The sequence below is a fragment of the Pantherophis guttatus genome, chromosome 1, assembly GCF_059756535.1.
Source record: "Pantherophis guttatus breed Tessera chromosome 1, ASM5975653v1, whole genome shotgun sequence".
Taxonomy (NCBI): Eukaryota; Metazoa; Chordata; class Lepidosauria; order Squamata; family Colubridae; genus Pantherophis; species Pantherophis guttatus.
The window spans coordinates 253733280-253746429 of NC_142063.1; the positions used below are offsets into that span (position 1 = coordinate 253733280).

A 13150-nucleotide genomic window follows, 5' to 3' on the forward strand; every position below is an offset into this window, starting at 1 on the left:
ATGGGTAGCACATAAATTAAATAAATAAAGACATAAAACAGGTGAGAAAGAGAATAAAGATTGGATGTGTTTGCCTGTTTTAGGAGTAAAACACCTAAAGCATTCAGCAGATGGTCTCTATTACTAATTTAATGAGATTTGCTTTCCTTAGAAGAAAAGTAAACATAAGCATACAAAGATTACTGTTGTTATTGCACTTGGTCCATAGTACATATTGAAAACTCAAATTCCTGTATTCCTTAAAGATTATCACCAAAACATTGTAAAAATGATAGTATTATAGTATACTACAAAACTTAAACAAGAACAATAAGTCTTCATAATGAAAACAATATGTTTTGAGGAAAATTTACATATGACACAAAGCCTAAACAAAATTCCCAGATGTCTCTTACCAGTCAATGAATAAGAGAATTCTTCTTATTGTGTAAGGGTACACCTGAATATTTGTTGCAGATTCCATTTATTGTAAGATTGAAGGCATCTTCTGTCATTAAATAGGTTTTGAAGACAATTCTATTTATCAGGGGCATGTAACTTTTTATAAATTGAAGATCACAGCCTTTGACTGTCGGGCATTGGGGTCAGGGCGCACAAGATTCCAAAAAGAAAGTGGGCATAACCATGACAAATATAAATTTACATAATTATATTTGATTTAACTTTTTAATTAACTTGGAAGAAAGCCTGACCTCTCTATCTACTGAAGATTGAATATTGATTAGTGTTTTCCACTTACGATTATTCAATTGATTGATAATGAGAATTTGCAACTTTTTGGGTATTTGATCAATTTCCTAAGGAAAAGCTGGTCTATAATTGGTGCTCAATGAAAGATAAATGAAATGAACACTATCAGCTGCTAATAATAATAAATGGATATTTTACTTCTTGTCTTCCAAATTTGGTTAGAGCACTAATATTGGTGATAAGAATAGGTTTTGTACTGACAGTAGTTGAAGTAAGTGGAATTAGTGTGGTGGGGAGATAAATTATATAAATCAGCCTGCAGTGACAACACCCTGATTTCAAGAGAATTTTATTGGTTTAAGATGTCCAACAAAGTTAATTCCCTATAAAATGTCTTTTTCTCTAATCGGTAATGCTTCTTAAGAGCTTCATCTTAATGTGTGGGTAAATGATAAGTTGCAGAATTACAGGTAGCCCTTGACTTACAATAGTTCATTAAGTGACCATTCAAAGTTCCAATGGCACTGAAAAATGTGGCTTATGACTGTTTTTCACAGTTACAACCTTTGCAGCTTCCCCATGATCATTTGATCAAAATTCACACACTTGGCAAGTGGTTCATATTTATGACCATTGCTGTGTCCCAAGGTCATGTAATCATCTTTTGCGACCTTCTCATAAGCAAAGTCAATGGGGAAGCCAGATAACAACCGGGTTATTAAGTCATTAACTGCAGTGATTCATTTAACAACTGTGGCACAAAAGGTTGTAAAATGGGGTAAAACTCACTTAACAACAGAAATTTTGGGCTCAATTGTGGTCATAAGTTGAGGTCTACCTGCATTAGATGGTTTTCCTGATAATATGCCTTCACCATCTACACCCCCTTGTAATTTTCATACAAGGGGGAGCTGAGTTATGCTTTCCCAGCTTCATGTAATGGCCATTTGTTTAGATGTTTATTGCTTTATGCTCTTTACTTAAATAGATCCAGTGCCCAACCTGCCAATTTGTGTGGTGTTTTAAGTGCCACTCTCCTTGGCACGAAGGTGTCAACTGCAAAGAGTTTAAAAAGGGAGACAAACTGCTACGTCACTGGGCCAGTGAAATTGAACATGGGCAAAGAAATGCTCAAAAATGTCCAAAATGCAAGGTAAGAAGACAGCACATGTTCTTTCAATACTCTGAGGTGCCTGGGCAGAGTCAATTAGTAGAACTAACACCTACTAAGAAACAAACTGAGAAAACCAATCCCTTTCATCTGTTGACATTACAGTTTTTATCACCCTCTTTATTGAACCAATGACTTTAGAACCGTGAACATTGTTTCTCAGGAAAAGAAAAGAAGCCAAGTAACCTTTCCTTCCCTCATTTCCCAAAGTTTTTTTTAGAATAACCTTAGATGTATTTAAATGGTAAGTTCTAAGGATACACTATTCTGTGTAATGATATTTGATAATGTATTTCTCTCTTTCAAGACATTCCGGATTGGAAGTTGGAGAAAGAAATTTCAACTGAACTTCTTTGATGAAATTTACATTGAGCAATATTGAAAACCACTGCATTTTTAAAAAAAATATTAATGTTGGTTATTGATGAAAGGTGAATTGAATTGCCAAGGTTGGACCCATATTTCTTAAAGACCATGCAATGCAGTTTTATGTGAAAATGTTTTCTTTTTTAAATTAAAACCATTTAACTCTTGTTTAAAATCTTAAAAAAAATTATGACAACATTCATTTTTTTAAAAAATGTTTGCATTTTGCAGATGAATTACAGTGTAGTTTCTGTACTGTACATGAAGTGTCAATGATATTTTCAGGAATGAGCATCAGCCCATGATTTTACAGATTGGGAGCTTCCTTCTATTACTCAACATCTCGAAAAAAAACAACCAAATCTTGCAAAAATTTAGCCCCAAATATTTTGAGAAGGTCACTGATTGATGGTTGCTTTCTTCCCCATGGGCAGTATTTGATCTGTGCTTTTACACAAATAAAAGTTGTAACATGCAAATTTATTTTTCAGGAGCTGTCCAAAAGTTATTGAAACAGTGAGGCTCTTGCATTTATTTAAGTAAAATTAAAGCAAAATGTTTGCAACTAAGTGCATAAATAGCATTCAGGCAGTAAATAGGAAAATAATGTGATTAGATGCTAGTCTGAAAATAGAAAATGATTTTCCCACATTCTGATGATGTAGCCTGAATGTTAACAGCTATTGTTTCATTCATTAATGAATACAGAACTCAAAATCTGACTGCAGGAATAAAATGTGTTTCAAGTTTCTTCATTTGACAACTTTGAAGACTCCAGTGAAAATGAACTTTCTACACACAAGAATTTTTATTGAGCAAACTTGTGCTTTATGTTCTAAGGGTGATAATATGCTTCATGTTTCCACCAACTGGTTCTGCTTGTTTTTACAAATTGCATATTCATTATATAAAACTGAAGTGGAATACATTTTTGGAACATTTTGTCCTGATTTGAAAATAACATTTCAGATTTTCAGCACTGCTTTCCTAGTGTTTATTATAAATAAATAAATCTATTGGGTTACTGTAGAAGAGGCTATAAATACCAAATGATTACTTCTTTCAGTTAGTTATCAATTTGTATCTAGTCTGCAATTCTTATTTTTAATGTCAAGGCAATGTTACTGTTTTAAAATTGTAAACTTTGAAATTGAGTACTGTATAGAATTCAAGTAAAGGATTATTCAAGACTCTCTGCTACCATTTTTCAAAGTTTTAAATACTGCTACATAAAAAAGGAAGTACCTTAGCTTTCCAGTGAGTTGCTATAGGAAATATGGTAGTTAACAAAATGTATTGAATTTATTTGTTATTTTTGTAATCTGAAAGTGGCACTAGAATGAATTATATTTATTTATAATGTATTAATTATAAATACCACATGCTATTTATCAAATTTCTTCAAAAGCTTTTGATCAAAATGAATAAACGGTTTACCAGCAGTTGTAATTGGTATCAGTTTGATTATAACTTTCAAGTGCAATTTAAAAATACTTTGAAGATTCTACAATTTTAAGAAGATGGATTTTAAGTTCAATTATGTTTATAGTCAATTCCTGGTTAAGTTATACAACTGAAAAGTCACGTGTTTCAGTAGTTTAAATTTTAATTAACATTGTGCAAAAATACTGCTTTACTAACTTTCAGCATAATCTAAAATATTTTTGCTGTACTAATAGGGAATATTTTTCACACATAAAATACCTAGAATCTTGATTTGCTTCTAAAAAGTAGAAATACCATTGACACTTTACAGGATTCTTCATGACTTTTTGTATAAACTCTGTGTGATTATGCTTTGTTGATTTAAAACAGGGGTGTTAGATCTGGCCTGTGGGGCCACCCTGGAAATGGGGAAGGATGATCCCGTTATGCCTCTGCCAGCAAAATGGAGCTCAGGAGAGCTGTGCGCAGCCCCCTGAGCTCTGTTTTTGGCTGTGATGGCCTCCTGAAACTTTCTGCCAGCAAAAACGGAGCTCGGGAGACACAGTCCTCCCGAGCTTCGTTTTCACTGGCAGAAAGTTGCAGGAGGTCACCACAGGCACCTCCGACATGAGTGACATTGAACTGGCCAAGCCCACCCTGGCCACACCTACTTGCCCCCCCCAAGGTCAAACACAACCCTGATACAGCCCTCAATGAAATTGAGTTTGACAACTCTGATTTAAAACAATTAAAATAATTATGACTTTATATATTTTATTTTTTTTAATTTAATTAGCCCATTTGTTTTCTGTTTTATTATTGTGAACTACTCAGGGTTTCCAGTTGGAACAACAAACACATGACATTAAATAGATAAACAGTTGAATGAATTTTCTCAATAACCAACATTAATAAACTAGAAATACAATCAATTAATAAGAAAAAAATCAAAAGAACCAACTTGTCATTGAATATATTTAATACACATATATGTATATGTGCATCATGGAGTCTTTATTGATGTTTATGTACTGTATATCTGGGCATAGATTCATACTGTAAATTACTTTCCAAAACATACCAATGGCACTGTATAAATATAAACCTATGACTCTATCCAAAGACTTAGGCAAATGTTTGGTGATGGTCTATGGGATAATAGCTTTCCTCCTTGGCTAGGAATGAGAGGCTTGGAATGCTGGTTTGGGAAATCTGAATTGCTGAAAAATCTTGTCAATTTTCTTGAATGTCTTAACTTTGCAGCACTTTAATTGTTTTTTCTTAGATTTAACTTATTGTTGTGTCATTGTTACAGAGAAAATAACCAGTCTCTTAAGTTTATAAATTTTTGTGGTTTTAGACAGTATTTTAAAAGCCTTAATTGCAGCAGCCTTTTAGCTTCTCCTATAAATCTCTCTATTAATACAATAGTACCTTTCTTCAGAATTTGTTGGATGATTTATCATAAAACAATTGAGGTAGTTAAAGTTGGGTGGAATCTTCCTTTTTTTAAAGCAATTATTTTTATCTGTCCCTCCCACCTGTTTTACTTTTAAAGATTCATATTCAGAGAACAGAAGGCTGTGATCATATGACTTGCTCACAATGCAACACTAACTTCTGTTACCGCTGTGGGGAGAGATATCGCCAGCTTCGTTTCTTTGGAGATCACACATCAAACCTCAGTGTTTTTGGATGTAGATACCGCTACCTCCCTGAAAATCCACATTTAAGGAGATTAGTGAGAGGCTCTGTCTGTGGTAAGTAGGTAATAAAATCTACTGGAAAATTATGTCATCCATGAAGTAATTGCCATTGATAAGAACTCTGATGTTTATTCCTCATTAACACGTCGTAGAATAATAAACATACTTCCTCCAACTATAAATTTTTGTTCTGAACATAACATTCATTACCATGGGAATTTCTTCCTAAAGTATGTTTGTCAGGTTTCCTAATTCTGTGCATCTTGAAGTTGCATCAATACAATCAAGATACGAAAAAGATCTTAAACAGTATGGTTTTAATATGGGTAAATCAGAATTGGATGAGATACTGATGGGAACAGATGAAAAAATGATTAAGAAATTATATAATTATCTACTGCAAATTAGATTAGAAGATGAAGTAAAAGAAATGATGGCATGGGCAAAAAATTTTGGCTATATGATTGAATTAGAGAAATGGCAACAACTATGGGAAAGGAATTATAAATTAACAATGGCAACAGCATATAAAGAAAATTTATATAAAATATTTTATAGATGGCATATGCCACCAGAAAGGTTAGCAAAAATGTTTAAAGACAAATCAGCTAAATGTTGGAAATGTCATCAGTCGCCAGGATCATATTATCATATGTGGTGTCATGTAAGGAAGCAAAGAATTATTGCATTAAAATACAAACATGGTTAGAAGGAATACTACACCAGTGTATAGAATTAAAACCAGAAACATTTTTATTGGGGATTTTACTGGAGAAATATGGCAAAGAAGATACATATTTGATTATACATATAATAACAGCGGCTAGAATAGTATTTGCACAAAACTGGAAAGCAGAAAAAAAATCCTGTTAGAAGGAGAGATAATAAATAAAATTTTAGAATGTGCAGAAATGAACAGATTAACGTTAAGAATAAAAGATAAAGAGGACTCGGTGTACTTCAAAATATGGGAACGTTTTTATGATTGGCTAGAAAAGGAATATGAATAAAAATAAATGAGAGGGGGGAAAAAAGAATTGCACAAATGTGATTTGAACTTCTTAACAGATATATAATTAGATGCCAGTTATATACTGTATTTTGAGAATCTAACGATCGAGAGCAGGGGTGTCCAACCTTAGCAACTTTAAGCCTTGTGGACTTCAACTCCCAGAATTCCCCAGCCTCCACCAAAGAAATGGAGAAATTAGAACTTTGGTTTCACAATCACATCTGTTAACATAATGATGGATTTATCCTAATATTTTCTATACATTTCAGACTTAATCTGTTTTTTTAAAATGCAAATCATGTATCTATAGAAAATAATAAACAACTAGGCTTACACATTTTCCATTTTTCTGAACTCATTTTTTTCTCCATCCATCCAGCCCCTTGTCTCTGTCTCTGTATGGGAGATGCTCCCATACAGCCCCCTTGACTTCTAGGAGAACTGATAATAAATTGAATAATTAATTAATCTTAAGGGTTTCATAGTTGTCAAAAGTTGTGTTGCTATTACAAAGAATGAGTTTAAAGGTATGGGTTTTTTGTCCAGATCATGATGCCATCCTGTTAAAAAATGGAAAGGTTATATGATGTATAGGTTTTTTTAATGTGCTTTAATGGAACTCTCATAATACATATCAGAATCATGGATACAGGGGAGCATAGCAGAATAGCTGTTAGAACTTTTTATTTCTTTTATTCTTTTTACAAGATCATGATGGAACAGCAAACAACAACCTAGCAGCAGAGTTTAAATAAATAAATAAAATACACTGGATGTTTTTAAAATATTTGTCTAAACTAAAATGATGATTGCCTATGGTTCAGAATTATTAAAAAAAAACTTCAAGGAATTTCTGCATTGTTGGAAGGATATTGCTTCTTGTGCTTTGATTTTATAGACCTGCAGAATAAGTACTAAACATTGAGAAATGGGTAGAAAAGAAAATGGGTTAAGGAGACACAATTATTAATAAGAATACTAGTAGCTGGAACAGTAGTACATTTGTTCTTATCAATGTAACTCAATGAAATATGAAATAAATGTACTGACCACTCCATTAAGCAATTACTGCAATGTTAACTGAATTGTCAGTGGAAGCTATCGTTCTTAGGTATGAAGTAGCTTGCCTTATAAATTGTTGGTGGGAGGGGGGAGTTTATTGAGAAGTTAACAAAGGAATACATTTCTACTATGTATTCCGTTTTCTGTATCTTCATCTGATAAACTATAGCGTGGGGAACATCAAGAAGAAACATGCTTTTTAAAATTATTTGGCAAAGAACAAGGCGAAATGTTAACTAATTTCTTTTTGCTCAGTTGCTTTGAAACTCAAGATGCTCTTCCAAAGTTACTGATGTTTTGGCCAAGATTGCATATCCCACTGATGGTTTGGAAATTAGTAAAATGCAGCTCTTTCAAATGTATTAAGATATTAAAGCACTGCAGAATCTGAATCCAATTAAGTGAATTAAATAATAGATCAGATGATGCATTACTGCTTTTGTATTGTACTCAGAGGTAAAACAAACCACAGAATTCATTTCTTTATAGTGGGGGTGGGAGCTGCTTGGCATTCAACAGATTTCAATTGATTTAACTTCAGAAGAAATATAAAAATGTACAGATTACTAAATGATCATGAGTCCCTGCCCATGCATAAGCCTCTCTGTAATCAGTAGAAAATATGTACTCTTAAATAAGTCCAGGACTAAATTTAATTTCTCTACTTAACAAGATATGCATACATCTGTCTAGGCAGAGCTAGGACAACTAACAAATTTAGCATTATGAGAGCAACATTTCCAATACTTATGGAAGTATTGTGTGTGTGTGTGTGTGTTTATAAATGATACATTGTTTGGCATTTTGATCTGTGATTACATGTGTTGTCCTGGGTTTGGATAAAGGAGGGTTGTAAGAAATATTTCATAAGATTGCTTTAAAAACCTACTACACTTGCATCGCATCGTGTTGGAAGCACTAAGGCACTTCTGGGTTGAAAGGATTAGCTGGTGACATTACCGTTGCCTGGGGATGCCCAGTTGGGGGCTCCTTTCATGTCCCTGTTAATGTGCCCACCATAGTGGTACCTGTTTATCTACTTGCATTTGCAGGTTTCGAGCTGCTAGGTGGGCAAGTGGGCATACTTTGACATGCAATGTGTAGGCAAGATTTTTAGATCTTGCTGTCAGGTTTCGATGTCATTTCAAATAAATTGCACTCCCAAACAATTAATCTTTGCTGAAATATTCCATTTATTGAGTACGACAGATCTGGCCCCGACTTTGTCGTAGCCGATACTAACCCTCTGACCCCCAAACCCTTCCCTTTCCATTCCCCAATTCTCATCTTCTCATTGGCCATCTTCCAAGTCAGTCTCCCCAGCTTCTGACCTCAGCCCACAGGAATGTCCCCCCCTCCCATCCCATCTCCTAGGGGATATTATCTACAGAGAAAATAAGTAGGTGAAAAGTCAAGCCTCGTCCCCTCCTTTTTATGGCAGCATCAGAATGCTGACACTTGCTTTTTTCCCTCAACTTCTTCCATGTTGTTTCACCACTGTGTGTATTTCATGCTTGTGAGCTGCTCATAGTGAGTTTCCACACTGCACAACAGTCTGCTTCTGACAAAGAAAAGCATTAGAGGCATTGCATAATTTGCCTGTTACTTCTATTGTAAATTTCTGGTCCAGTGAAGAATCCCCATTTGACCATGTTGATTCTTGGCCAAGGTCTTTTGTTCATTAAATATTATTTATAAACCAGATAAGCCAACTGTCTCTTAAATATCAGAAAAGTCAGTTTAAAGCTGACAATAGATTAATCATTTGCAAACTGAAAATAGACTTGCTGCTGCAATTATATTGTTGATTTTGTCATTGCACAGATAGTCTTTGATTTAGGAATATCATTTAATGACCAAAGTTACCATGGCCTAAGAAAGATGTTTTTCTTCCCATAAACCACAGTCATTGCAAAACATCTCACTGTATCCTCCCTCCACAGTCAAATCACCATATTTTGGGAACTTGACAACTGGTTTGTATTTATGACTGGCTGCCAAGCACCATACAATCATGCAATTGCCATTTGCAATCTTCTCTGCCAGCTTCTGCAGAAAACCAATTGGGAAGTTCAAGATAAAGGTTGCAAGCTGAAGGGATGGAGAAGAGAGGAAAATCCTTGTGGGGCTGCAGGAATAGAGCTGAAACATTTGAGTTTGAAAGGGCCCCTAGCCAGGAGGATTTCAGCTCCACACAGAACTGAAACCCTCTGGTAAGCAGCCCTTTCACTCTCAAGAAACTGCCTGCCAGGAGGATTTCAGTTCTGTGCAGAGCTGAAATCCTTTAGCAGGCAGCTCTTTTGCTCCAGCCACTTAATGACCAGGGGATGGTTTAATTACTGCAACTGGAAGTGCCAAGATTGCAGTCAATGAGCAAAGCAGTCACATAGTCTCTAACTTAAGTACCACTGCATTCAACAACTGATTCTGGTCCTAATTTTGTAAGTTGCGGAGTACCTGAATATGTATATTACCGTGCATATGCAAATGCATGTATACTCACATCCTTAGTTTTGTATCTTTGTTCAAATTCTCTTTTGAAGCACTTTCTCAACTGTCTTGGTTATCACTTTTCTCTACATAACCCTTAAGGTGAAATGGGAGCATCCTATGTACAGTTGCAAGAAAAAGTATGTGAGCCCCTTGGGATTACGTGGAGTTTTGCATGAATTGGTCATAAAATGTGCTCTGAACTTCATCTAAGTCACAACAATAGAAAAGCACAGTCTGCTTAAAATAATACTACACAAACATTAGATGTTGCCATGGTTTAATGGAACATAACATGTAAATATTCACAGTGCAGGGAGGAAAAAGTATGTGAACCTTTGGACTTAATAACTGGTTGACCCTCCTTTGGCAGCAATAACCTCAACCAAACGTTTGTAGTTGCAGATCAGACCTGCACAACGATCTGGAGTAATTTTGGACCACTCCTCTTCACAAAACTGTTTCAGTGTAGCAATATTCTTGGGATGTCTGGTGTGAATTGCTCTCTTAAGGTCATGCCACAGCATTTCAATCGGGTTGAGGTCAGGCCTCTGACTGGGCCACTCCAGAAGGCGTATTCTGTGCTGTTGAAGCCATTTTTTTGTTGAATTACTTGTATGCTTTGGGTCATTGTCCTGTTGCATCATCCATCCTCTGCGGAGCTTCAGTTGGTGGACAGATGGTCGTACGTTTTCCTGCAAAATGTCTTGATAAACTCTGGAATTCATTTTCCCATCAATGACAACAATCCGTCCAGGCCCTGAGGCAGCAAAGCAGCCCCAAACCATGATGCTCTCTCCGCCATGTTTTACAGTGGGGATGAGGTTTTGATGTTGGTGTGCTGTGCCTTTTTTTCTCCACACATAATGTTGTGTGTTCTTCCCAAACAACTCAATTTTGGTTTCATCTGTCCACAGTATATTTTGCCAGTAGTGCTGTGGAACTTCCAGGTGCTCTTTTGCAAACTTCAAACGTGCTGCAATATTTTTTTTGGACAGCAATGGCTTCCTCCGTGGTGTCCTCCCATGTCCTCCATTCTTCTTTAATGTTTTCCTTATTGTAGATGTGTCAACAAAAATGTTAGCATGTGCCAGAGATTTCTGTAGGTCTTTAGCTGACACTCTAGGATTCTTCTTTACCTCATGAAGCATTCTGTGCTGTGCTCTTGCAGTCATTTTTACAGGACGACCATGCCTAGGGAGAGTAGCAACAGTGCTAAACTTTCTCCATTTGTAGACAGTCTGTCTTACCGTGGACACATGAACATCAAGGCTTTTGGAGATACTTTTGTAACCCTTTCCAGCTTCATGCAAGTCAACAATTCTTGATCGTAGGTCTTCTGACAACTCTTTTCTGCAAGGCATGGTTCACATCAGACAGTGCTTCTTGAAACCAGTAAACCCAAAACAGGTGTGTGTTTTTAAAGGGCAGGACAGCTGTCAGCAACACATCCAATATCATCACACTGATTAGAGTCAAGGTTGGCTCACTCCTGGCTCCAATTAGCTCTTGGAGAGGTCATTAGGCTAGGGGCTCACATACTTTTTCCTCCCTGCACTGTGAATGTTTACATGTTATGTTCAATTAAACCATGGCAACATCTAATGTTTGTGTAGTATTATTTTAAGCAGACTGTGTTTTTCTATTGTTGTGACTTAGATGAAGTTCAGAGCACATTTTATGACCAATTCATGCAAAACTCCACGTAATCCCAAGGAGTTCACATACTTTTTCTTGCAACTGTACTTGTATACAGAGTCACTGGCAAGGAAAGCAGGGGATAGGCAAGCATGATACATGCATTTGCACTCTAAACTGTTCTGACCTAGGCTTCCTGATATAGTAAAAAGCACACAATTAGTCCCAAAACCCTTTTAAATTTTAACAGCTGTGAATTTCATTCACAGCACGTGCTGAATCACCAAGAGTTTATAAATAGTCCAACAGAAGTCTGCCACAGTCCGTCGGATAAGGCTGGTAAACACCCACCTTTATCTTCTTTGACATGTTGCCAAAGACCTAATTGGCAATTATCTTGGCAAGCCACACGGAAACACACAGAGTCAAAAACGGAGCTTCAAATTACAAACTGACATCATCCACAACGTTGCTTCCTGCAAAGGCCCACATGCCTTTGCTCTTGCTTTATATCTTATGGGAGGGGCCATTGATCTTCAAGCCTTACTCCTGAGTTGTCCATTTCATTTTAACTGTTCTTGCCTTCTGGCAGCTCTGCGCATGTGCGCACTAGGAACAGGCTCCCCCTGTTCCTTTGCTTCTTTGATGTCCGACTCTATAGACTCCGGAGTCCGCACATAACTCCCAGATGGCCCTGGACCCATCTCTGCCTCCAACGCAGAGCCCTTGTCTGAGCCTTCCCCAGACTCCAGGATTGGCCCATGTTCCTTCCCAGCCTCCTTACTGACCGACTCTGCTGCCAGCTCCGCAGGCTGCTGGCGGACCACAACATAAACTGCTAGTATAGGGTGTGAGAGATAGGCAAATCTTGTGAGTGTATTTGCACATGGAGTTGTAGACATGAAGAGAAAGGGAAAAGAGAGGATGATTTGCAACCAGAGTTATTAGCACAGAAAATGTTTGTCTGGATAGATAAAGTAGGTAGATCAGGCTAAGTAGGTAGAATAGGTGGGTAGATGTCAGCCCATTAGAATGCAGGATGCAGATAGAATAGAATAGAATAGATTTTTTTATTGGCCAAATGTGATTGACAAGGAATTTGTCTTGGTGCATATGCTCTCAGGGTACATAAAAGAAAAGATACGTTCATCAAGAATCATAAGGTACAACACTTAATGATAGTCATAGGTTACACATAAGCAATCAGGAAACTATCAATATAAATCGTAAGGATACCAGCAACAAGGTTACAGTAATACAGTCATAAGTGGGAGGAGATGGGTGGTGGGAACGATGAGAAAATTAATAGTAGTGCAGACTTAATAAATAGTTTGACAGTGTTGAGGGAATTATTTGTTTAGCAAAGTGATGGCATTTGGGAAAAAACTGTTCATGTGTCTAGTTCTGGTCTGCAGTGCTCTATAGCGTCGTTTTGAGGGTAGGAGTTGAAACAGTTTATGTTCAGGATGCGAGGAGTCTGTAAATATTTTCACAGCCCTCTTTTTGACTCGTGCAATATACAGGTCCTCAATGGAAGGCAGGTTGGTAGCAATTGTTTTTTCTGCAGTTCTAATTATTGTCTGAAGTCTG

General features: G+C 36.4%; 1 protein-coding gene across 3 annotated transcripts in view; it reads left to right on the forward strand.

Moving 5' to 3' along the window:
- RNF217 (ring finger protein 217) overlaps window positions 1-13150 on the forward strand; it is a 44847-nt gene that overhangs the window by 21581 nt on the left and 10116 nt on the right. For 2 of the 3 annotated variants that reach the window (XM_034418733.2, XM_034418731.2), the window contains exons 3-4: window positions 1679-1843; window positions 5211-5412. In XM_034418733.2, coding sequence (XP_034274624.2) covers window positions 1679-1843; window positions 5211-5412 — 367 coding nt within the window. Of the gene's footprint in view, window positions 1-1678; window positions 1844-2935; window positions 3259-5210; window positions 5413-13150 lie in introns of those variants that run through there. The other variant, XM_087882765.1, reaches the window with a different exon arrangement.